Source organism: Dromiciops gliroides, chromosome 3, assembly GCF_019393635.1.
Source record: "Dromiciops gliroides isolate mDroGli1 chromosome 3, mDroGli1.pri, whole genome shotgun sequence".
In the NCBI taxonomy this organism is placed as follows: domain Eukaryota; kingdom Metazoa; phylum Chordata; class Mammalia; order Microbiotheria; family Microbiotheriidae; genus Dromiciops; species Dromiciops gliroides.
Genome location: NC_057863.1, coordinates 534,416,672 through 534,442,775, shown reverse-complemented (window position 1 = coordinate 534,442,775; position 26,104 = coordinate 534,416,672). Strand labels below are relative to the sequence as shown.

Here is a 26,104-nt window from a genome sequence, read left to right as displayed (position 1 = left end):
CCTTGGAATTCAACTAATCCAACCCATATCTAAATACTAGTGGTCATCCAGGTACTGCTGGAAGGGTTTCAGAGAAAAGGAACTCATACCCTCTGGAAGAAGCTCAATCTATTTTTAATAGTTCTAATTGTTGAGTAGATTTTCCCTTTATTAAGCCAAAAACTGTCTCTGTGCAATGTCTAAACATTATTCATAGCTGTGCCTTCTGACATCCCTTCATATGCTTGGAGACCACCATATTTTCCCCCATTCTGTTTTCTCTTTCAAGACAAAACATTCTCACTTCCTTCAGCTGATCTTTATGGTCTTCCATTGCCTCTCATCTGGGTGCTCTCCTGGTTACCAATATCCTTCTTAAAATGTAGTGGCCCAGAACTGAACAGAGTCCTCCATATGTGGTCTGACTGGGGCAGAGTATGGTGGATGCTATGCCTCTAGTCCATTTGCCTCTGACTTGCTACTTTTGTAAAAGAAGAGAAAGAGACTTAACAACTAGGGCATTTCCCTTTGGTTTCTTAACCCATACCAAATTAGCTTTCTCTTTTATGATCACAATAGTTCTCTGAGGCGAAGATAAATAAGTCATGTCCATTTTTTGAGATGGAGAAATGGAATCAAGGCCTAGCTCAGTCATTTGTCACCAGGGAGTCTAATTTGGTATTGTAATTCTATTTTTGTGTGGGAGTGACTGCATTTAAGGATAGAATGAGAATTCAGACTCGTCTCAATAGACTAGAACAACATGCTGAATCTAATAACACGAAATACAATAGGTACAAACGCAAGGCTCTACACTGCACAAATAAAGCTGTATGCGTACAAGAAGAAGAAGGCATGGACAGAAAGCAGCCCAAGTGAAAAAGACCTCGTAATTTTAGTGGGATGCAAGCTCAATATAATACTAACAATAACAAAAACAACAATATCTAATATTTATATAGGACCTACTAAGTGCCAGGCACTGTGTTAAGTGCTTTATAATTATTATCTCATTTGATACTCACAAGAACCCTGGGAGGTAGCTTTTATTATCCCTATTTTATACAGATGCAAACAGTGCTGCCTCTGCCCATCTTCATCCCCTCCTACATTGCTTCTCCCCTCCCCTCCATTTTATGGGTTGTTTCATGGTTACTATTTTAGGAAAAGTGCACCTTATCAGGATTAATGTTTTGTTGGAAAAGAATTGCATGAAGAAAAGTGTTTTTCAGCAGTCTCTAGCAAAAGATTGCAGTTTTTGGTGGTTGCAAACCTAATTTCCTGTTTCCCATAGGTTCAATGTATGAACATTGGAGTTTTTTACTTTCACGAGATTTTCTAGGAAAGTTACCCTCATGAAAGTAGAGGATTGACAGTATTAGCTATTTTTAGCTATCCAATAAATGTTCACCTTTAGAACAATAGAAAATTAAATTCCCCAAGTACACTCTTAAAGAAAGGAACTTTGCATACTTATCCATGGAACTTGGGACATGCCTTTCTGGAGAAGTGAAAACTTTGCTAGTTATCATGTGAAAGAGGGATGGATTCCCTTCATTCTTCCTGGTTCCAGAGAACAGAACTAGGGACAGTAGGTAAAAGTTGTAATGGGGAAGATTTCAGGTCAATGCAAGGAAACATATCCTAAAATTAATGCTATGTGAAAATAGAATGTGCTGCCTGTGGAAGGAATGAGCTCCCTTTCTCAAGAAGTGAGGCTATTGGAGATAGGAGAATAGATTACCAACCATATATGGGTTGGACTGGATAAGCTCTGAGGTCCCATCCAGATTCTTCGAATCTGTTTATCTAGTTTATCACACTCTCCCAAACCATATGTTGCTGGAGGGAAGGGAAAATTTCTTACTTATCTATATTTATTGTACTAAATATACTTTACTTAAATACCATATTTATGTCTTATTTATCTACATTTATGATAGACTATTCGGTGACACAGTGGATAGAACACTGGACTAGGAGTCAGGAAGACTTGAGTTCAAACCTAGCCATAGCCATTTATTACCTGTGTGACCTTGGGCAAGCCACCTAACCTCTAATTGCCTCAGTTTCCTCAAATGTAAAATGGGGATAATGATACCTACCTCACAGGGCTGTTGTTGTCAGGATCAAATGAAATGATATTTGAGGCAGTTAATATATTGCCTAACACATAAAAGGAACTTGATAAATATTTATTGCCTTTATGTATGGATAGGCCCAAACACTGAACTGTGTCCTCCATGAGGCTTTGGAACAAATTGCTACACTCACTGGGAGAGGGGCCAGATTCATCATATCCCAAAGGATTATATATGGGGCACACAGCATAGGGACATCTCTCTGAGCACAGGAGGTTCTGTACAAAGGAGAAACAGGAAGAGAAGATTATGGCCACTATGTCTAATGCCTTCTAGGACTGATACAGGTGGCAGAAGCTACAGTAGTGACAGGGAAGCAAGATATAGGGTTAGTGTCCCCCTCCAAGAGACTCCCCTCCCCCCCAGCTTTTTGCCTTTCTTTGTATCCTTAGTTCTTAGCACAGTGCTTGGCACATACTACACACTTAAAAACACATGCACATAACATGTACTGGCTATGTGACCCTGGGCAAGGCAGTTACCTTTTCAGTATCCCAGGAAATTCTCTAATATTATAAATTGCACATAAGTTGCCAATTTGCATTGGGTAAAGGAGTTTTCTTGTCTAGGAGTGTCCTATACTGATGAAATCCCCTACACTGATGACCAAAAAAATCAAGCATCATGGTTTGACTGACTAAACTGAGCTGTAAGTAGACCAGGAGTTCCTGACCTGGAATGTAGAACAAAAGGACTTGGGTTCATATCTTAGTTCTACTACTTACTACCCATGTGGCCATGTGTGGGCCTCAGTCTCCTCATCTGAAAAATGAAGAAATTGGACTAGATAACCTCTAAGTTTACTTCCAGCTCTAAATCTATGGCTAAGGAATGAATAACAACCACCTCACATCACCATTTTGCAATTCTGTTTGGACCTCTTATCTGTTTAGAAGAAAGACATGGCTTCATCCTGGAAATGTGAAAGATAAGACATTGGAGGGTCTAAAGTCACATTCAAAGAATTCAAGAAGCAAGTTAAAAACTTCAGAGGGGCAGCTAGGTGGCGCAGTGGATAAGGCACTGGCCCTGGATTCAGGAGGACCTGAGTTCAAATATGACCTCAGACACTTGACACTTACTAGCTTTGTGACCCTGGGCAAGTCACTTAACCCCAATTGCCTCACCAAAAAAAAAAAAAAAAATAGAAGAAAAATCTCTTCAGAGCATTTGCTGATAAAATTGCCTACTCCTAAGACTAAAGGATGGACTTTAAATAAATCCTTTTGTCAAATCTAATTCTTTTGCTCTGTTTAAAAATACAAGACATTTAGAGAAAAGTAAATAGAACCACAGAGGCAAGACTGCAAAGGACCTGTAGCAGTAATAAATAATAGCCGATCAAGGGTCAGAGAGTGAAAGACCTCAGCTACATTTGGGGTGAGCACAAACTTAGGTGCTTTTACTCATGGTACCACGGACAAGTCTTTTTGATTCTCTGAGCCTGTTTCTTTATCTTCAAAATGAAGATTTTTCCAAGGTTCTTTCCAGCTGGAAATTCTAAGAGTCATAACTCATATTCCTGATTCTACTGTGTCTGAAACCCCACTTCCCTTCTACCCATATAAAGTCCCAAAGCTTACATAAGGGAGTTGAAACAAAATTTCCCTACTGAGGTCTTTAAAGCCATAGGAGAGCATAAGACCTAAGGCCCTTCCCTCTAATCTAGATAACCATCATTCACACATATACACACATGCACACATAAATAGACGTACATAACATATACACATACACATTCATATACACACAGAAGCCTCTCCACCAGCTTAACTTATTTAGGATATCATAAACAAATAGAGAAGTAGCATGTCACAGTATATGGCTAGCTGGTCTTACAGTCAGGATGCCTTGGGCTAGAGTACCAACTCTGACTTATACTGGCTGTGAGACCCTATGCAATCCATTTATCCTCAGTGCCCCCAGGCAATCCTCTAAGACCAAAAATGGAAGATAGATTTCCGACTTGCATTGGCTCAGGGAATTTCCTTATCTAGGAGCTCTATTTACTGATGAAATCACAGGTCTGGCCAAAAAAAAAAAAACCAAAAACAATTTTTTTTCATTAAGGAAGTTCATTTGTTGTTTATATTTTCATTTATTGATTGTCAACAAATTTTCACAAACATATTTTCCCTTTCCAGAGTAAAAAAATAGCATACATATGCATATATGTGTGTGTGCACATGTGTATATATGTATATACATGTATATATACATATATTATATATATTTATAGAGAACTTTGTTGTTTGAAGCATTTTACATACATCATCTGATTTGATTCTCCCAAACAACTCTATGAGGTAGAATATTTTTATTCTCCATTGTATAGACCAGAAAACCTCCGGCTCAATTTCAATTCAGTTTAGCAAATTATTCACTACCTAATGTGGCTAAGTGACTTGTCTAAGGTTACTCAGTTAATAAACAACAGAAATGGGGGCAGCTAGGTGGCTCAGTGGATAGAGCACCAGCCCTGGATTCAGGAGGACCTGAGTTCAAATCCGGCCTCAGAAACTTAACACTAGCTGTGTGACCCTGGGCAAGTCACTTAACCCCAATTGCCTCACAAAACACACACACACACACACACACACACACACAACAGAACCTAGCCCAGTGCCTGACACACAGTAGGTGCTTAGTAAATGCTTATTGATGAATAAATTGAGCCTAGACTCAGAACCCAGATCTTCTACTTCTTCTTATGTGTGTGACAGTATTTTCTCCCTCTATAATTTCCTGGTTATTTTCTCCCCAGTTTCATAGCAGAAGCACCCACCAGGTTCTCAGAAAAGGTGAATACAAGTTTTAAACAATCTTGGCACAGCTCCCTGAAGGATAAAAGGCAAAAGCCTCCTCTGGTTGCCACCACTTCATGCCAGGCCTTTCTTCTTCCTTGTCCAGCCTGCCTGCCGTCAGACTTATTCATTAACATGCATGCCCAATCACTCAAACACGAAAGAGAGGGGAAAGGGTAAAAGCTTCCAGAACTCACTGCCCATAATAGTGTTTTTAGACCCTTTTAGTCAAAATTAATGACAGAAACCAATAGCACTTGAGATTAAATTAATGGTGAGTGCCTGTTGCCTATGTAAGCTAAGGATATGGACAGGAGATGAAGGGTCCTGATCTGGCTTCCAAGAGCCATGCTATAATGAAGAATGTTCTCAAGATACATGGTACGAGATTAGACCTGTGGACAAATATAAGGAATTCCTGGTGAGAAACTTCCATCTTCTAGGGTTGCAGGGAAGCCGATCTCTGCAGCTTATAACATAGAATAAGTGCCTGGGTCGCTGAGAGGCTAAGTGACTTGCCCATTAGAAGCAGGTCTTCCTAAATTCAAGATCAGCTCTCTAGCCACTACTGCACAACTTCTTATGCATTTATTCTCAAGATAAATTGGTTTGGGGTTGTTGTTGTTGTTGAGCTGTTATGTTGGGAGTTTGTTTGTTTGCTTATGCTTGCAATGCTTGCTTGTTTTGCTTCCTAGCCACACCTAGGAGATATCTCCTTCTCTGGCCAAGAATCTGTCACTACCCTTATGTGCTTCAAAACTAGAATTTTCTGATTAATGGAACAATACCAATGCCGTTCTTGTTATCTCCTGTCTCAATGACCATCTTGACCCAAGATACCTTCATTTATAAATTTTCCAGTTGAACAGTAAAGAAGCAATTGTCTTTTCTAGGTAATTGCTGGATTCTCCAAAGAAGACAAAGAACAGCGGCTCACTTTTATTTTATTTTATTTTATTTTTTGGTTTACTTTTATTTGTACACTTTCTTTAAGATTCACCATGTTAAGTATTCTTATGATTACAGATTAGGAAACTAAGGCTCAGAAAGTGACAACACCTTGCCCAGAGCTACCCAGGGAGAATAGGTCAGAGCTGGATGTCAGAACTAAGCGTCCTGCTTCTAGAGCCAGCATACCCTCCCCTCCTGTTACCACAGTGCTTTTTGTCATGTTGCCTGTTTGTGTTTGTGTGTGTGTATGTATGTATGTGTGTGTGTCCTGTGATTTCATTGGCCCAGGAGCTTCTAGTTGCATAAACTTTGTCCTTTTTGCAATTTCCAACCTTGGCTCCTAGTTCTGCTGCGATACTAAGAAGAAGAAATCAAATCTCTCTTCCACGTGACAGTCCTCCCAAATTCTTGAAGCCAACCATAAATCTTCTTTTCTCCAAACATGTCCAGCTTTTTCTTCTAAATTGCAGTCTCTTGTCCTTGAGTAAAAAGAAATTAATTATCCAGGGGCTTACTAGTCATAGGAATGTATCATTTTTTTTTAATGAAAAGGGACCTTTGAAGGAATCTAATTTAATTCTCCGCTGTCCTGTAGCTTCCCCAACAGAAGGATATCCAGGCTCTGCTTAAATAGAGTCCCAGGGGGCAACTAGGTGGCACAGTGGAAAAAGCACCAGCCCTGGATTCAGGAGGACCTGAGTTCAAATCCGGCCTCAGACACTTGATATTTACTAGCTATGTGACTCTGGGCAAGCCACTTAACCCTCATTGCCCTGCAAAAAAAAAAAAAAATAAGTAAATAAAAATGGAGAAAGTCTCTGCTTGTCAGAGCAATGCATTCCTGGAAACCATGTTGTAGAGTAGACGGGCCTGAAATAGCACCGTGTTTTCTATGATTTGGTTACATTTCTGACCAAGGGCAGAGACTCTAAAAATCACTCCAAAAAATAAATCTCAAAATATGTTTTCAGCATCATTGAAGTAACTGTACAGAATCCTTAGGTGACTACTGTGAAGAAGAAAGACATTCATTTTTATATATTGGTTGGTAGATTATAAATTCCACATGGTCTAGGATCAATTACCTTTTTATCTCCCACAACATCAAGCACAGTCCTTTGTCTCAGAGTAGGCACATAATAGTGGTTGAATGAAGGGAAGTATAAATGGTTTGTTGGTTTGTTTAAAGGAAGAATATGATGAAGTAGAAGGAGCTCTGAAAAATTACTAAGAAGACATAGGATCAAGTGTTGGCTCCACTGTCAACTATGCCACTTCAGCTTTCTAGGTCTATTTCCTCTTTGATAAAATGAAACTTCTAAGGTCCCTCTCAGCTCTAATATTATATGAGATAGGGGGCAGCTAGGTGGCACAGTGGATAAAGCACTGGCCTTGGATTCAGGAGGACCTGAGTTTAAATCCGGCCTCAGGCACTTGACACTTACTAGCTGTGTGACCCTGGGCAAGTCACTTAACCCTTATTGCCCCACAAAAAAAATTATTATATGAGATAAAATAGAGGTTGCTTTGCAGGCATAAACAAATATTAGCTATAGTGATGACAATGACAGTGGTGGTGGTAATGGTGATGAGGATGGTGATCATGATGTTGATGGTGATGATGTGGTTCTATGGCTTTCCCATGATTCTATTAACAGGCATACCCATGTACTTTTAGCCCCTCTTGGCTGCCAGAATAGGGTCTTACTACAGACACTGACAGGTAACTGAGAGAACGAAAGTAAAGATGATCATTCATCCATGCTGAATGAGCTAAAGGGTAACATAGAATAGAAGGGTAAGCATAGAAAAGTGAACGTCTCATAACAGAAAGCTTACTACTTAAGAAAGCAGCTTATCCCACTGAATATGGATCCGTTAGAAAGGTGAATCAAACATTGCTAGTTTATACCTTCTACCCATTGTTTCAAAATCTGAAAATCTCTCTCCCTCTACAATTCCATCCTTCATACTGAAAACAACTAATCTTCCTTATGCATAGATCCGATCGTGTAACTTGTCTGCTCAAAACCCTTCAATAACTCCATGAAATCTTTACACCAACATTCAAATACACCTTCATAGTCTGCATCATTCAATCTTTGTGATTTCATTCACACTCTTCTCTTCTGCACACTTTATGAACTCCAGAACACTAAACTATATACATTGTTCTTCATATATACCTCCACATTGTCTCTCCTCTATGTTCCTTGTGCCTAGAATGCTGCACTTCACCACCACCCATTTCCCTACCTCATCTGTTGAAATATACTATCTATACTTTAAAGGCCAGCTGAGATACTACCTTCTCCAGGAAGTCTTCCTTTCACTCCATAAGTAATGATCTTCCCCCCTCATACCTCACAAAGCATTTTGCTTACAACTTTCCTATTCACCTATTATTTTATTTTGAACCAGAATTATTTGGGTGTGTACAGAACGGATCCCCCTCTTAGATAGCAAATTCTGTGAAGAAAAATATAACTAAGGTTTATTTAAATCTTTATATGCCACACCTAGCATAGTGTTTATATATAATGGATACTTAAATGAGAGAGAAAGGAAGGAGTGAAAGAAAGAAGAGAAAGGGGGAAAAGAAAAAAATGAAGGAAAGGAGAGGAAGGAAAGAAGGAAGAAAGGAAGGAAGGAAAGAAGGAAGGAAGGAAGACAAATGGGAAGAAAGAAGGAATAATGGTAGGAAAGAAGGAGGGGAGAGAGGGAGAAAGGAAGGAGAGGGATGAAGAACAGAAATGAATGAATGTCCTGAATTTCAACAAAAGGAAGAAACTGATTCTACAAACTACCCACAAATAATAATAAAAAATTATTTGATACTTTAAAGGCTTACAAAGCACTTTCCTTACTTCAACCCTATGAGGTAGATAGGAAGTGCAAGTATTATCGTCTTCATATTACTGATGAGTGAATTGAGAGATAATGTGACTCACTCAGGGTCATACAGTAATATGTGTCAGCGCCAGGATTTGAACCCAAGTTTTCTGACTACAAGTCCAGAACCCATTCCACTATTCTGAACTGTCCCTAAGTAGAATACCACTTTACTAATTTGTAGGAAATTTACTTCCTTCTCTCAAATATCCTGCAAAAAATATATCATAAGAATTAGAGTGAAAATGTAAAAACCTTGTTTTGATTTTTAGTACCATTCTTATGCCATGAAGCTACTATAGAAAACATCATAGACCAAAGAGACAAATGAAATCTCTCTCTCTCTCTCTCTCTCTCTCTCTCTCTCTCTCTCTCTCTCTCTCTCTCTCTCTCTCTCTCTCCCTCTCTCTCTCTTTCTTCCTCCCTCCCTCAATCCCTCTCTCTCTCCTTTGCTCCCTCCCTCCTTCTCTCTGTCTCTCTTTTCTTCCCTTCCTTTCTGTCTCTCTGCCTCTCCTTTTTTGTCTCTCTCTCTCTCTCTCTCTCTCTCTCTCTCTCTCTCTCTCTCCCTCCCTCCCTCTCTCCTCTGTCTCTCTTTTCCTCCCTTCCTTTCTGTTTCTCTCTCTCTCCCTGTCTCTCTTTCTCTCTTTCTCTCCCTCCCTTCCTCCCTCCCTCCCTCCATCTCTCCTCTCTACCTCTCTTTTCCTCCCTTTCTGTTTCTCTGTCTCTTTCTGTCTCTCTCTGCCTCTCTCCCTGTCTCTCTCTCTGTGTCTCTCTCCCTCCCTCCATCTCTCCTCTGTCTTTCTTTTCCTCCCTTCCTTTCTCTTTGTCTCTCTCTCTGTCTGTCTCCCTGTCTCTCTCTGTCTCTATCTCTGTCTCTTTCCCTCCCCCCTCTCTTCTTCCCTCCCTTTCTCTCTTTCTCTCTCCTTCTGTTTCCATCTTTCTCTTTCTCTCTCTTCTCTCTTCCCATCATGAACAATGTAAAGTAAAAAATTGAAATAAATGCCTGGTAAAAAAGAAAGAAAGAAAGAAAGAAAGAAAGAAAGAAAGAAAGAAAGAAAGAAAGAAAGAAAGAAAGAAAGAAAGAAAGAAAGAAAGAAAGAAAGAAAGAAAGAAAGAAAGAAAGGAAGGAAGGAAGAAAGGAAGGAAGAAAGGAAGAAAGAAAGAAAGTGCCTGGTAAATAAAACAAGTACCTATTAATAGAAAACAATTCAGTTGGGCTTTTTTAACACCATATATTTTCAGAATGGGAATTATTACCTTACAGCCATGGTTACAAAGTACTTTCACATATATTCAATTTAACTCCCACAACAGCTCATATATTGTATATGTGTATACACATAGATACGCATTATACATATATTTCTATATAGGCAGGACAAATATCATCCCAACATTGTAGATGAGGAAACTGAGACTCAAAGAGATGATATCAGTTGTTCAAGGTCATATCACTAACTTGGATGGAGGTCTCCTGGCTCCAAGTTCAAGTTCAGTGTGCTTCCCACTGTACCAAGCTGTCTCTACAATCTTGCCACACTGATAGAGTTTTCTGGATCTTCACAACTCAATTTTACTTTGCCTTTTGGAAAGAGAAGAACGAATGGTTGAAAATATAGAGAAATACTGAGGAGGGGAGGAAGAGAATTGAAGGTATGTATGCATGAGAGCCTCATGCTTCTCACTTAGAGGAGTTATCTGTTGAGAGGGAAACAGACGGGCAGTGAAGTGTGCAATTGGTTCTGAAGAGGATTGGAAGCAGTTTGAAGAAGTTGCTCTGAAGAATGGGCTAAGGAGTCAACCAGAGCTGAAAGGTGGGCACTTGCTCTGTTTTCATTTCAAATAATACCCACTGAAACAGAGCGTAGAAGTGAAATACCAAAGAAATTAGACCCTGTGGTGTCTTCTTCTTGATCTGAGGTGACACTCGTTTAAAAAAAAAAAAGAAACCAGTACTTACAAGGAAATTACTTCTGGTGAAATCTTGTTCCAGAGTCATGAAACAATCTCCTTTTGGAAAGGGGTGGGAAGAAAAAATTGCAACTGCCTGACGTCATCCTGCCCTGGAGGGTATAAGCAGGAGGGTGCTTCAGACAGGACAGTTCTCTCTCCTTGCAGGTGTAGGCAGGTGTTTCTCAGACAGAAGCAGAGACAATGGCAGCCCTCAGCTCTGTCCTGAAGCTGCTGCTGCTGTTGCTGTTGCAGCTGCTGGGCCTCCAGGTGCTACTTTTTCCAGGCTTGGCTCTAAGTTCCCCAGAAGACTGTATCTTCCCTGAAACAACCAACATGAGCAGCAACCTCTCCATCACGGCAGATTCAAACATTTACAAAACCAACAAGACTTACACAGGTAAGTAAAATCAACTGGTTCTTCAGTCCTGGACTCTGTCACAGAGGCACATGGCTAGAGATTTGGAGTTTTGTGGGAACAAAATATGCCGAGTTCTACATTTCACCCCTGCCATGGGGGGGGGGGGTGTTGTGCTACTAGGGCAGTAATTGAAATTACATTTAAGGGAGAGAAGAAGAAAATGGCAAGGACTGTCTCCCTTGCTCTTCAAGGAAGCCGTGGTATAATGGGAAAAGCCCTGGTTAGGATGTCAGGAGACATGAGTTCTAATCCTGTCTCTGACACAATAGCAGTGCGAAACAGCAAAAATCACTTCATTTCCCTGGGACTCTGTTTCCTCATCTCTAAAATGAAGAGGATGATCTCTAAGGTCTCTTCCACCTCTAAAGTGCAATAACAACAACAACAACAACAACAACAACAATAATAATAGCATATTTTTTTGTCCATTGTCTTCTGTACTTTCCCCAGGCAGACCCACGACCACAAGAGTTATGAACCCTCAATAGAATGAGTTATGGAAACTCCCTTGTGTGTGTAGATGAAGCTTTAGGGGTCTTGTAGTATTCTACAAGTAACTTCTTGAACTGACAGAAACTACAAGTAGAGATAGTCACTTTCTGATTTTTCTCTTGGGGGTCCTTCAGCTTCTAAGCCCTACAGATTGTATTTATCTAGATGGGGATTGTTCAGTCACTCAGTCGTATCCAACTCTACATGAAGGGTTTTCTTGGCAAAGATACTGAAATGGTCTGCCATCTCCTTCTCCATTGTGTCCCCATTTTATAGATGAAGAACTGAGACATATAAGGGTTAAGTAACTTGCCCAGGGTCACACAGCTAGTAAGTGTCTGGGGGTGGATTTGAACTCATATCTTCCTGATTCCAGGCCTGGTGCTCTATCCACCATACCACCTTGCAGGTGATATCTGGGCAGTAGCTATGCCTATATTCTAGGTAATGACAATACCCCACTGGCTCTCCCACCCCACTCCTATCCATAATATTGCTTTAGTAAGGATCTAGGAGACGAATACAGTTTGAACTACGAAGTAAGAAGTTGACTTTAGAAGCAGCATTGTGAACTCACCAAACAGGAAAGAAGCCAGAATCACAGAAACCAACAAGAATATGACATGTATTAAATGACTGGTCCCTGGAAGAGAGTTTTGACTGTAGGACCTTAGAAGGAACATAACTTGTGAAGGGAGTGAAAAGGAAGAAGAAATGAAATTTGGGGAAGTGAGGAGGTGGTAAAGGAGAGAAAACCCCAAGATTCCTTGTGTGAGAACGTGAGAGCAGTTACAGAGAATTTTGAAGGACTTATAGATAGCTACACATTCGTGTCTGAATACACACACATACAAATAGAGATAGATAGAGAGAGAGAGTTTTAAGTTTTAATAGCTTAAAGCTGCACTGACTTGGAACAACCTGTATATAGTTAGCATTTATATAGAATCTTAGGGTTTGCAAAGCACTTTTCTTCTTCCCAACAACCCTGGGAGGTAGATGCTATTATTCCCATTTCACAGGTGAAGAGACTAAGGCAGACAGAGATGAAATTATTTTCCCAGGGTCATACCACTAGTCAGTGTTTGATTTAGGGTTTGAATTCAGGTCTTCCCAACCCAAGGTCCAGTATTCTATCTATCCACTGTGCTCCCTCAAGAGGAAAAGGAAAATTCAGTAAAACATTATTTTAAATCTGTATTTCTATAGTAACAGAAGCTAACATTTATGTCATGCCTTGACTCATGACAAACCTGTGAGGTAGCCAGTACAAGTATTATATTTTCTATTTTACATGAGGGATCTAAGTCTCAGAGGAGCAAGATGACTTACCCAGGGGTCACAAAGCTACTAAGTGCTAGATCTGGGGCTTTGAACTCCGGTCTTTCCTGGTGCCAAGGCTAGACTACTGCTGCCCCTCTGTAAGTAGAGAACACACAGTATATATTTCATCTCTCTCCAGGGAAGATTGGTCCAGGACAAAACAGGAGTTCTGGGCTTATACAGGAGTCTACTTTTTTCCCCCTTATAGTTGAATCTTTGATACAGTCAGTAAATGGATGAGCCAGGGGCCTCAGGCCCAAATCTGGAACATGGTAGGCATTTAAAGGCTTATTGACTGGACTGAGAGATGAGCAGGCAGCAAGAAATTGGGACTGACTAGAACTGGAAGGGAAAGGGACAAAAGAAAGACACTGATAATATCTGGGGGGGGGAGTGGTGTGGAATCTTTTGCTTGCAAGTTTTCACTGTGTCTTTATGTAGTCAGGATACCTGTGGTTTTAACAGATTCAAGGAAGAATAGCACCACCACGAACAAGTCAACAGACCAGTGTTGGTAGAGTTACATTTATCTGGATGTCAGCTTCAGTTTCTCTACTGTCCAGTCAGGGAGAATGTGGCTTGTCTAGATTCCCTATGGAGTCCTAAGCTTCTATGCTCTGCTGGATAGACAGGAATGCTTTTCCCATTGTCAGCTAATCTTAGTACTCAATACTAAAAACTTCAGAAGTAAAAGGCACAGTCCTTCCCTTCAAGGGGGCTGCAAAATGAATAGGACTGGGAAGAAGCTAGGCGGCACAGTGGATAAAGCACCGGCCCTGGATTCAGAAGGACCTGAGTTCAAATCCAACCTCAGACACTTGACACTAGCTGTGTGACCCTGGGCAAGTCACTTAACCCTCATTGCCCAGCCCAAAAAAAAAAAAATGAATATAACTGAAACGAGAATGAATGTTACAGGGGGAAGGGAGGGGAGGGAGGGAGAAAAATCTGAAATTGGAAAGCTTGTATAAACAAAAGTTGAGAACTATCTTTACATGTAACAGGAAAAAAAATAAAATACTTTATTATTAAAAAAAAGAAAATTTTTAAAAAAAGAAAAAAGAAAGCAGAGTATTTGCAAAGCTCAGGCTGTCACAATTTTTCCTGGAACTTAATTATGATTAATAATCTGGAGACTACATCTCAAAACAGGTTTAATTATTCAGTCTCAGTTGTATCAATGGACAAAATATCAAATAAAATTAAATAAATGAAATGTAAAAAAAGAAAGAATGAATGTTACAAGACTGTGCATAATTCAAAACCAAATCACATTGCACAAAGCATGAAAGTGTAATGGATAAAATGCTAGATTTGGGAAGAACCGAATTCAAATCCTGCCTCGGACACCATCTGAATGTCTTTGGGCAAATCTCTAATCCTCTGTTTCCTCAACTGTAAAATGATAATCACAATAACAACAGTACCTACCTCATAGGGTTGTTGTAAGAATCAAATGAAATAATGTATGTAAACTTTAAAGTACTATATTGATATGAACTATCATTATTGTTGTTGAATAGACTATAAAATACTGTGAGAATTCAGAGAAAGGGTAAATAAGTGACAGCTAAAATCATCAAGGAAGGCTTCCTGGAAGAGATTTCGCTGGGCCTTGAAGGATGGGTCGGAGTTGAATAAGTAAGGAGGAGACATAGTGAGCAAAGACACTGAGAGTGGAAATGAGGAAGAAAGGTGTGTCATGTGGGAGTAAGGAGACTGGCATGACTAAAGGCATTCAGGTAGAATTAGCAGGCTCAGCTGACTAATTAGGCAAAGGGGTTTAGTCAGAGATGACTCCAATACTCATCACATCACCAGAGCAGCTGTGACATATAGAGATAGGACAGATAAAGAGGTTTTCCTCAATGAGTCAGCTCAGGCCCATCAGTTTAAGGATATGTACCTCTTCCTCTTTGCTTCAAAAGATCTGGTTTCATCTGTGAGTATTCTCTCTAAAATAAAATGCAATTGAACCAACAATTTTATGAGATTGTTGTTGAGTCGTTCCCATCGTCAGACTCTCCAAACCCCATTTGGGGGTTTTCTTGGCAAAGATCCTGGAGTGGTTTGCCATTTCCTTCTCCAGTTCATTTTACAGATGAGGAACTGAGGCAAACAAGGTTAAGCAAATAGTACAGGGTCACACAGCTAGTAAGTATCTAAGGCCGGATTTGAACTCAGATCCTCCTGACTATAGGTCCAACACTCTATCCACTGCAACACCTAACTTAGTTTTATAATGTTGTTGATGATGACAATAATAATAATAATAATAATCCTCTTCTAATGAGAAAACTCTCCATCTTACCTAGATTGGGTCCTCACCAAGCCTGTAATGGAAGACTTTACAGCTTCGTAGCAACAGCCCCAGTTTACAAAGTTCTCACAATCTTTAGGAACCCAGGGTCACCACTGTGCAATGAGGAGGCATCAGGGCCAGACTTGACTAGAGGAGCTACCACTTTATCTGTAAGAAAATACTGGAGAAAAGATCTGTGCTCAGTGGAATTTAAATATAAATGTCTTCTCTTTTTTATGTGCAGGAAATATGAGGCAGTCCTCTGGAGATTGATAAGGTCCCTGGGGAATAAGTGTTTGAGCTTAAGCAGTTCATCTAAAAGCCCTAGGGACTCTCTCTGTGCCTTTGATCTATGGGACAAACATTTATTAAGCACCATCTGGGTACAGAGCATCCAGCTAGATAGTTCTTCTCAAAGGAGTAGACAATAGCTTATGACCCAAGTTTAGATCCACAAAAGAACTAGGACATCAAGTCCTACCCCATCTATTTTTTTTAACAGATAAGGAAAGTGAGGCCCAGAGAGTTTAAGTGATCCCTCCATTTTATAGACAAAGGGAACTTAGGGTAGAGAGGGTATGTGACTTACCCAAAGTAGCACAGACAGTAAGAGGCAGTACGGTATTACACAAGATCAGGTGTGAGATTTCAAGTCAGATGGTCTTGGGTTCAAATCCAGATTCTGACATTTATTAGTAGTGTAACAATGGAAGAGTTTCTAACCCTCTCCAGCTTCTGTTTCCTCACCCATAAGATGATTATACCCATTTCACAGGATTTGGGGGATGCTGAAGTTTAAAGCCCCCTGCAAAGGTTCTAGGATGGAAGGGATAGGGGGCACTGCAGCATCCTAAAAATCCCTAATAGAACGGCTAGGTGTCACAGTGGATAGAGTCTCAGACCTAGAATCAGGAAGACTTGTCTTCCTGAGTTCAAATCCAGCCTCAGACACTTAATAGCTGTGTGACCCTGGGCAAGTCACTTAACCCTGTTTGCCTCAGTTTCCTCATCTTCAAATGAACTACAGAAGGAAATGGCAAAGCACTCCAGTATCTTTGCTAAGAAAACCCTACATGGGGTCACAAAAGAGTCAGATACCACTGAAATGACTGAATGACAAAAATAATCACTAATAAAAACTAACACATATATTGCTCTAAAGTTTGCAAAACAATTCAAGTATATCATATAATTTGTGATGATCCTCACAACAACCCTGTGAAGTAGGTGCCATTGTTGTTCCCTTAAGGAAACTGTGGCTGAGAGTGGTTAAATGCCTTAACCAAGGTCCCATAGCTAGTTAGTGCCTGAGAATTCAAACCTGTCTTTCTAACCCCAAGTCTGGCACTCATCTATTTACTGAACAACTTAGCAGCCCCTTACGTAGAGTAAGAAACTGGAGTCGGAAAGACCTAGGTTCACATCTCTCCTCTGACACTTGCTACCTGTGTAACCAAAGGGAAATTCCTTTACCTCTGAGCCCTAGTTTCCTTATACGTAAAAATGGAGATCAAAATACCCATAGTCCAGGGGCAGGTGGGTGGTACAGTGGATAAAGTAACAGCCCTGGATTCAGGAGGACCTGAGTTCAAATCTGACCTCAGACATGACACTTACTTGCTGTGTGACCCTGGGCAAGTCACTTAACCCTCATTGCCCTAAAAAAGAAACCTTTTTTTTAATTAAAAAAATATATCCATAGTCCTATCTTACTGGATTGTTTGAAGCCTTAAATGAGCTCAAGTATGTAAAGCACTTTGCAAACTTCAATACACTAAGTAAGATGTCACTTTATTATCATTGTGCTTTAATAAATCTATCTGAGCCTCAAACTCTTTGACTCCAAATCAAGTGTACCTTCTACCACCACCTCCACCCCCAAAACACTCACAATAAGGCTGCAAAGTTTTCTCTATGTCCTCCACCCCAAATCAAATCCACAAATATTTCCCAAGTGCCTTCCCTGTATACATCAGGACCTGTAGAACTGGACCACCCTGGCTTGTGAACAGGGTGATTCTGTACCCACGTGGAGGTGGAAGGGCACGGCACCAGGTAAGTCTGAGGGGCGCTAGGTGTGGTAAGAGTTCTAGCTGCTCAAAGGCTGCCATCTGACCTTCTGCACACCCAGCTGGCTGCTAATTACAAAGCCTGGGGTGATCACAGCTGGCCTCTCCAGATGCAGGATACAACTGTGTTCATTCAGGTCTTCAAAATTCCTATGTCTTTCCTTGGAAGACAGACAGCTTTTTTTTTTCTATTATTTCCTCCTAGTGACTTTTTCTGGGAATGAGAACCTCTATTCTGTGATCCTGCAAGCTGTGGACAAGCACAACAAGTCAGTCGGCCATTGGCAAAATCCTGATCACCTGTGCAATGACTCTGTCCTCTACCAAGTGAAGAATTTCAATGGCACCACCTTCCAGGCAAACTGGACATCCCCTAATTGCTCAGAAATCATGGAAGTTGAGATACGGTAAGAAGCTCTTCTGATCTATTTAGAGTTTTAGTTTGGGCTTGGGGGCGGGGGGACTGGGGTAGTAAAAGGGGAAGGGTCTATGGTTTTCTTCAGTAAGAGCTAATGACAATTCAGAATAGATCGAAAATATTCATTCATTTACACCCCAGGAATCAGCTATGATCTGAACAATATACAGTGATATTTAGACACAGTTACATTCAATCCTTCTGTGTGGTAAATATATATTTTTCATATATATTTTATATATTTTCCACACATATACATTCTATTATATATGATAGATTTGAAACCAGAAGGGGTCCTAATATCCCCATCTACCCAGAGACCTGAAGTGACATGCCCCAAAGTCACAGAGTTAATAAGACCCAGGATTTGAACCAAGGGTCTCACTCCAAAGTGGATGCTCTTTCCTCTGTACCGTGCTGTTTTATTTTTCAGTGTAACATCTTATTAGAAGATCAGTAGATGCAACAACAGATGGAGAAAACCGATTCATTTCTTAACTGCTCAGGAACTGAATAAGTGATGTCACTGTGATAAAGCTAATATTAGGTCCTCTTCCAAAAATGCTTGAGCCAAGCCCTGCCTGGAGGCTAACAGGGGCCTCCCACTGCACCTTAACTCTGTCTCCTTCCCCGCTGTCTCCTGGCAGCTATTGAGTTTCTTACTAAGAACCACCCTTTGGCACAGGAGCTTTCCCACACATGCTTTGAGTCTATCTTTTCCCCCCATGAAAGTGAGTACTTGACTTACGGTGTCACTATGGGCACCTGATAAACATTCACTGGTGGCAGCGGGACAATGAGCAGAGCCAAGCACTCCGTCTCCTACTCAGTTGCATTAGATAGTTTGAGGGGAGGGCTGGATATTTTCAGAGGGCAGTGAGTTGTCTGTAGAGTGGTTCAGGGGAGCAGAATCTCAAGTGAAAATGACCTGCCAGTCTGAGGATGGCAGCAGCCATTCAGCAGCCAGACAAGACTAGGTAAGATAACATATCCCCTTTCATTCCAGATCATTAAAGCCTCCATACCCCCAGATAGAAATGGAAGAAAACTCAGACTGTAACTGACTAGAAGCAAAGCTGTCAGTTCCCATTGGCCTCTCTCTTCCAAATAAACAGCTCCAATTCTCAGAAATTTCTGATAACTCAAATATCCTTTGACAGACACTGTCTTTTCCCTAGTGCTGTAGAATGTGAATGTTTAGAATAATCATTCTTCAGTTTAGCTTGGGTGTAGAGCTGGCAAGGATTTTAGAGACTGTTGTTCTTCAGTTGTGTCCTACTGTTTGCAACCCCATTTGGAGTTTTCTTGGCAAAGATACTGAGTGGGTTGCCATTTCCTTCTTCAGCTCATTTTATAGATGAGGAAACTGAGGCAAACAGAGCCTCATCCACTGTGCCACCTAACTGCCCTAGCTTCCATTTTGGAAATTATAACACCTCAAAGCTGGCAGGGACCTCAAATGCCATGTGCTCCAATCCATACCTAAACAAGAACCCCTTCTATAAAATATCTTTACTTTTTCAGCCTCCAAGTAGTCAACTTTTGCCTTAAAACCTCTCGTTGGGGCAGCTAGGTGGCACAGTGGATAAAGCACTGGCCCTGGATTCAGGAGGACCTGAGTTCAAATCCAACCTCAGCCATTTGAAACTTACTAGCTGTGTGACCCTGGGCAAGTCACTTAACCCTCATTTCCCTGCAATAGATAGATAGATAGATAGATAGATAGATAGATAGATAGATAGATAGATAGATAGATAGATAGATAGACAGATCGATCAATCTAATACTCACCTTTAAAAAAATACCTCTTGTCAAAGAGAACCTACTACCTCCTCCCTTGCCCACCCATCCTGTTCTGCTTGTAGAATACTCTAATTCTTACAGTGTTTTCCTCACATCAAACTTCGGGTTGCTTCTTTGCAATGTCTACCCATTCCTTGATTATTCTGCCTTCTCAGGCTAAGCAGAAGTCTAATCCTTCTCCCACACAGCAGCCTTTTAAATATGTAAAGACTGTCCTGTTCCCTCCCCCCACTCCCCACTACTCCCCACAAGTCTTTTCTTTGGGTTAAGTATTCCCAGTTTTTTTGGTCAACTTTCTCATATGGCATGAACTTGAGGCTATTCACCATCATGGTGGTCCTCTTTTGGACACTTTCCATCTTATCAGTCTCCTTCCCAAAATATACTGCCCAGGACTGAACAAAATACTCCTACTTCGGTCTAACCAGGACAGAATACTCTAGAGCTATTACCTCTTAATTCTAGACACTGTTCTGTTCTTAATACAGCAGTGCCATTAGCTTGTTAGGCCACCATATCATATAGTTGGGGCAACTGTGTGGCACGGTAGATAGAGTGCCAGGTCTGGATTCAGGAAGATTCATCTTCCTGAGCTCAAATCTGCCCTCAGATACTTATTAGATGTGTGACCCTGGGTAAGTCATTTAATTCCATTTGCCTCAGTTTCCTCATCTGTAAAATGAGCTGGAGAAAGAAATGGCAAAGCACTCCAGTATCTCTGCCAAGAAAATCCCAAACAGGGTCACAAAGAATCAGACACGACTGGAAAATGACTGAATAACAACAATCTCTAAAATCCTTGCCAGCTCTAAACTCAACCCAAACCGAAGAATGATTATTCTACACATCCACATTCTACAAAAAGAACTGGGTACAACAACACAACTGAACAAAATAACAATAATCCTACTGTTGACTCATTAATCTTAAACGTAATCCACTGAGATTCCCACTTTTTTTTTTCAGATTAACTACTCTCTAGCTGCCCCTCCCATATAATGCAACATCCTTATTTCACAAATAGTTATAAACAAGGGTTGTTGAATGCTTCCTATGAACTGAGATTAGTAGAAGACAAATATTTTTATCCTGAAATACCAATTCAAATGCTTTATGAGGCTTGTTTGATATTTCACACTAATTGAAAGCTAATAGTACACAGGATGGTGGGAAGTGAGGGAGAAGCAGCATGGAATCAACCAGTCATAGAGAGCTAATAAGTGATTATTGAGCACCTAGTCTGTTTTTTTAGTACTTTCTTAGTCACTCTGGGCCACAAAAGAATTATAAGATACAGTACCTGACCACAAGGTCTAGTTGGAGGAGATAAGACATACCTAGGAAACAATTTGTGATGTAGCACTGATTATCATTGCTATTGGACAGCTGGTGAACCTCAGCATTCTATACTGCCATAATAAAAGGCTATGCCTTCTTTGCTATCTCAGATGAAAAAATACAAAGCGAGCTTCTAGGTAATAAGGAGCTAATTGCATTCTACTATAGAAAGAGAAAGGGCAAGAATAGTTCGAGTGGATTTGGGCCAGCAGGGAAGGCTTCCCTGAAGGGGATATTCTGAGGATTGTTTCATGGTTAAGATGCTAATGGAAGGCAGTCCCATATTCAAGTTTTCTGTGGGTCTGATCAGTGTGATAGCTCTCTAGTAACATAGCTTTTCTTAGGCTCTTCTACCTGTCTTAGCTGAACTCTTTTCTCCATGAAGAAGACACCAAATAGATCCAGCTTCTCACCCACATCTCCTGTTGTTTACCTTCCCACAGGGCCTTTACCTTCTATTTTGACTATGGGGCCACCTTCTCTTCACTCAAACTGGACAGGAAAGGTAAGTTGTTTTGGAGTGTCTTGGCGTGGTGGGTTGGAAAAAGGCCTCAAAGCCAGAAAGAACCAGTTCAAGTCCCATTTCTGACATATATACTGGCTAAAATGACCCCAGGGGTAAGTCATTTATCTGTCAGAGTTCTAGGTAAATCTCTTAGAATTTAAATTGCAAAGAAGGTGATGAACAGTCCGGAGAAAAGTAGTTCTCTTACTTGGGAATTCCCTATGCCTATGAAATCACAGCCTAGCTTTGCAGTGAGAAGTCAGTTTAGGTTTTGAAGGGCTTGAAATAGAAGGGAATTTGTGATTTGTTGCTGTTGTTGTTGTTTAAGAATGCAAGAGCTAATGGAAACTTTAAAAATCGTCTAGTCCAACACTGTCATTTTACAGATGAAAAAATTAAGGAGGACAAGCAAACTACCCACCAGGTTATTCAGAGTAGCAGTGGCAGAGCCAGGAGACAATGCAGGACTCCAGATTCCCAGGTCTTTCCATTATGCTGCACTTCATCTGCTCATCTCTAGCTGGGATGGCTAATTGGAATCCCTATAGGGCACCAGGAAGAAGTATCAATTATTCGTTCTTTACAACCCCACCCCCCTTCTAGCTTGGGAAATGAGTTTTTCCTTCCAAGTCACATCCAAACAGCTGGATTCCAAAGCAGCCTTCCTGGCCTCTTCTGTCTTAGGAAGCTGGTTCTTCCTCTTCTGGAGCATTTGTTTAGATGGGCGTCACAAATGCAACACATGAGTCATTTTTTCAATTAAAATTTTAATTAAAAGGCTCACCTAGAAACAAGAAATTGATTGCTTCTGATCCAATAACATTCCCTCCTCATTGGTAACCAGCAGTACAGGATTCAAAGTTAATGATGAAAAATGCAGTGAAAAGTCAGTAGTCCTGCTAACCACTTGTCATAAAGCACGTTAAAGGGAAAATCCATTTTCAACAACAAATTCAGAAGTGGTTAGAGATCATGCAACCCAGAACATTCCCAGGGGCCTTTAACCACATGCAATTACATTTCACAAGCCCCTTCTCTTAGTGTTTCCTCTGGCTGGCAAGGTTTAGCATCTGCTCTTTTCCTTCCTCTTAACTGTAGCTTATTTTCCTGTAAATTCCATGGGTATAAAGGGCTAAGAAAGAAAATAGTTTTGTTTCTAGTCATTACCTCTTAGCTTCCAAGTCAACAAAATCCTTCAGTGAAAAGAGGATTGGAACCTCCCCGGTGCTATGCTCAAACCTACCTGCTCGGTGAGATAGCAAGAAAACATTTGTCATAAGAAAATGCTGAATAAAGTATTGTATAGCATGACAAGAGTGGAAGTCACAAAATGCCAGAAAGTGACAGCACTGCAGTGTACATCCAGAGTCAAAGAAGGCTTAGGAATACTGGCCTGTGATTCCATTGCCATACAAATCTCCCAGGTGAAGAAACCCCACTCTACAATACGGGTCAGAATTTAGAGTCTTGGAAAGTTCCCTAGAGCAATGGTGTCAAACTCTTAAGGGGAAGGGGAAGGGGGTGAGGGTGGGAGGAAAGGTACTAAACTGTTCTGAGGATCCCTGCAGGTACAGACTATCTTAGAAAACTACATGTTGACATTATCTATGTTTTCTTATATTTTTGTGTATTTTATTAAATATTTCCCAATTACATTGTAATCTGGTTTCAGGCTGCATTCAGAGTACTGTGGGTCACTCATGTTTGACATCTCTGGCCTAAAGCTCTGAGAAGCTAAGTGACCCAGGGTCACACAGTCAGTATATGTCATAATTAGGACTTGAATTTAAGTCTTTCTGACTCCAAGGCCAGCTCCTCTATCCAGTATGCCATGCTTCTTCTCAAAAGAAAGCATGTTGCTAAGTAGGCCAGTAGAAGTCCCCCTTCCCCTTATTCTGTAAACTCAAATTCCCTTTGCTGTTGTTCCATCATAAAAGACTCTTCCTAACCCCATTTGGGGTTTTCTTGGTAAAGATACTGGAGTGGTTTGCTATTTCCTTCTCCAGCTCATTTTACAGATGAGGAAACCGAGGCAAAAAGGGTTAAGTGACTTGCCCAGAGTCATATAGCTAGTAACTGTCTAAGGCCAGCTTTGAACTCAGGAAGATGAGTCTTCCTGACTCCAGGCCCAGCACTCTATCCACTGTGCCACCTAGCTGCCCTCAAAATCTCATATACACACCCAAACATTGTAGAGTGATTGCCTTGTTTCTACTAAATAAAAGTTCTGAATTTAACAAGAAAGCCCAGGTCAAGGTATCCCATCAGCCTAGGTTATATATGCCTTGATTATTCCAAAGTTCCAGGCACAGAGAATCAAATTATCATTTTGTTCACTGTATTTGGAAGAGCCTAATGCTTGCATATGGATCCTTGATCCTAAGAAAATCTACAAGTGTGGTATCCTTAATGTTACGAGAGAGTATTACCCTCTTGATCATAGAAATGATCAACCTTTAGCCCTAGATCTACATTCAATACTCTTGAGTCCTTTGAAACAAGTTGAAAAGGTGGAAAATACCATTACAAATAGTATTGATCCTAAGATTTAAAATAATGTATACTTTGAAAGATTTATAATATAAAAACAATAATTAATAGCTAGCATTTAAACTTTGCAAAACATTTCTAAATACTACCTCATTTTATCTTCACAATTCTGAGAGGTAGGTCCTATTTCATCCCCATTTTGGAGATGAAGAAACTAAGGCAGGTTTCATAGCTAGTAACTGTCTAAAGGCTCTTTACTACAAGCCCAGGGGATAGAGATCCATAGTACCACCAAGCCATTTCCAGTATTAAAGCAAAGACACATGAAGTATGTAATAGAAATAGCCTTGGCATTGGAGTCAAAAGCAGCTGTGTGATGACAAACAAGTCACCTTCCTTAGTTTCCTCATCTGCAGAGTGGGGATATCAATATACTACCTCAAATGCTTTTTGAAAGGAGCACCATGGGAATGTAAACTATTGTTATTAACATTAAGAATAACAATGAGATGAAGAAACCAAAGCTATCTATCCCCATATGAAAAAATGCTCTAAATTTCTAATGATCAGAGAGATGCAAATAAAAACAACTCTGAGGTACCACCTGACACCTATCAGATTGGCTAAAATGACAAAAAAGGAAAATAATAAATGTTGGAGAAGCTGTGGGAAAATTGGAACACTAATCCATTGTTGGTGGAGCTGTGAACTGATCCAACCATTCTGGAGAGCAATTTGGAATTATGCCCAAAGGGCGATAAAGCTGTGCATACCCTTTGACCCAGCAATACCACTTTTGGGTCTTTTTCCCAAAGAAATCATGGAAAGGGGAAAGGGACCCACATGTACAAAAATATTTATAGCTGCTCTTTACGTGGTGGCAAGGAATTGGAAGTTGAGGGGGTGCCCATCAATTGGGGAATGGCTGGACAAGTTGTGGTATATGAATACAATGGAATACTATTGTGCTGTAAGAAATGATGAGCAGGAGGAGTTCAGAGAAACCTGGAGGGTCTTGCGTGAGCTGATGATGAGTGAGATGAGCAGAACCAGAAGAACATTGTACACAGTATCATCAACATTGAGTGTTGATCTACTATGATGGACTATATTCTTCTCACCAATGCAATGGCACAGAAGAGTTCCAGGGAACTTGTGATAGAAGAGGATCTCCAAATCCAGGGGGAAAAAAAAAAAGAACTGCGGAGTATAGATGCTGAATGAACCATACTATTTCTTTTGTTTTTGGTGCTGTTGTTTTTTTCTATTTTGAGGTTTTTCATCATTGCTCTGATTTTTTCTCTTATAACATGACTAATGCAGAAATATGTTTAATGTTATTATGTATGTATATATATATATATATATATATATATATAACCTATATCAGATTGCCTGCTGTCTAGGGGAGGGGAGAGGGAGGGAAGGAAGGGAGAAAAATCTGAAATTGGAAAGCTTGTATAAACAAAAGTTGAGAACTATCTTTACATGTAACGAAAAAAAGTAAAATACTTTATTAATTTTTTAAAAAAGAATAACAATGAAGCAGAATTAATAACCAAATTAACATTTTGAAGCCAAAGTTCACCAAAATAATTTCTCCCCTCCAATATGCTGGTAATCCTGTTTGTTTATTATTGTTGTTAATATTTAAATGGTTACATTACTATAGTGTTGCATTATAGTAACACTATATCTAGTTATAATATTACATTAGTTTATATTACTCTGGTGCTTTATGGTACACAGAATGTTCTCATAACAAGCCAATGTGGTAATTCGGGTAGATTTATTAACCTTTTAATAGCGCTTCTATCCACCTGCCTAGCGGTGATCCTAACGTCTGGTCTTTCTTTTCCAGCCTCAACCCCATCGCTAACCACCCCCAAAAATTCTGCCCAGAAAGCCTACAACAGTTCAGTGGTTGACATCATTCAGCTCCTGTTCGTCTATTTCACCAGCAAACTGATCTCCTAAGGAAGCACATGCTCTGGCACCACTGGCCTTCTTTCCTTCTTGAGCCAAGGTGTGAAGACCATGTGAATGAAGATTCCACACTCCCATAATGTATGACTATTACAACAATGTAAGTCTGACTGTAGCAGAGACAGAAGATTCACTCTGCACACAGTACTGGAGGATTTAACAATCAACTGGCAGGTGAAATTAAGCTATGTAAGACAGCCAAATAGATCTCTGGAACTGGAAATTAGGCTTTTTCTTCTT

The 26,104-nt window shown here is 40.3% G+C and overlaps 1 protein-coding gene and 1 long non-coding RNA gene across 2 annotated transcripts; one reads left to right on the top strand and one right to left on the bottom strand.

Moving 5' to 3' along the window:
* Nucleotides 1-5,893: 5,893 nt before the first annotated feature.
* Nucleotides 5,894-22,430, bottom strand: LOC122745259. The gene is made up of 4 exons (XR_006355444.1): nucleotides 22,173-22,430; nucleotides 21,810-21,930; nucleotides 10,728-11,039; nucleotides 5,894-6,354 (listed from the first exon to the last, which is right to left on the bottom strand). It is a non-coding gene; the product is annotated as an uncharacterized LOC122745259 (long non-coding RNA).
* PLET1 (placenta expressed transcript 1) lies at nucleotides 10,922-25,861 on the top strand. The gene is made up of 4 exons (XM_043990423.1): nucleotides 10,922-11,117; nucleotides 17,530-17,731; nucleotides 21,327-21,388; nucleotides 25,740-25,861. The coding sequence occupies exons 1-4, from the start codon at nucleotides 10,922-10,924 to the stop codon at nucleotides 25,853-25,855; spliced, it is 576 nt and encodes a 191-aa protein (XP_043846358.1). The 3' UTR covers nucleotides 25,856-25,861.
* The last annotated feature ends 243 nt before the right edge of the window (nucleotides 25,862-26,104 follow it).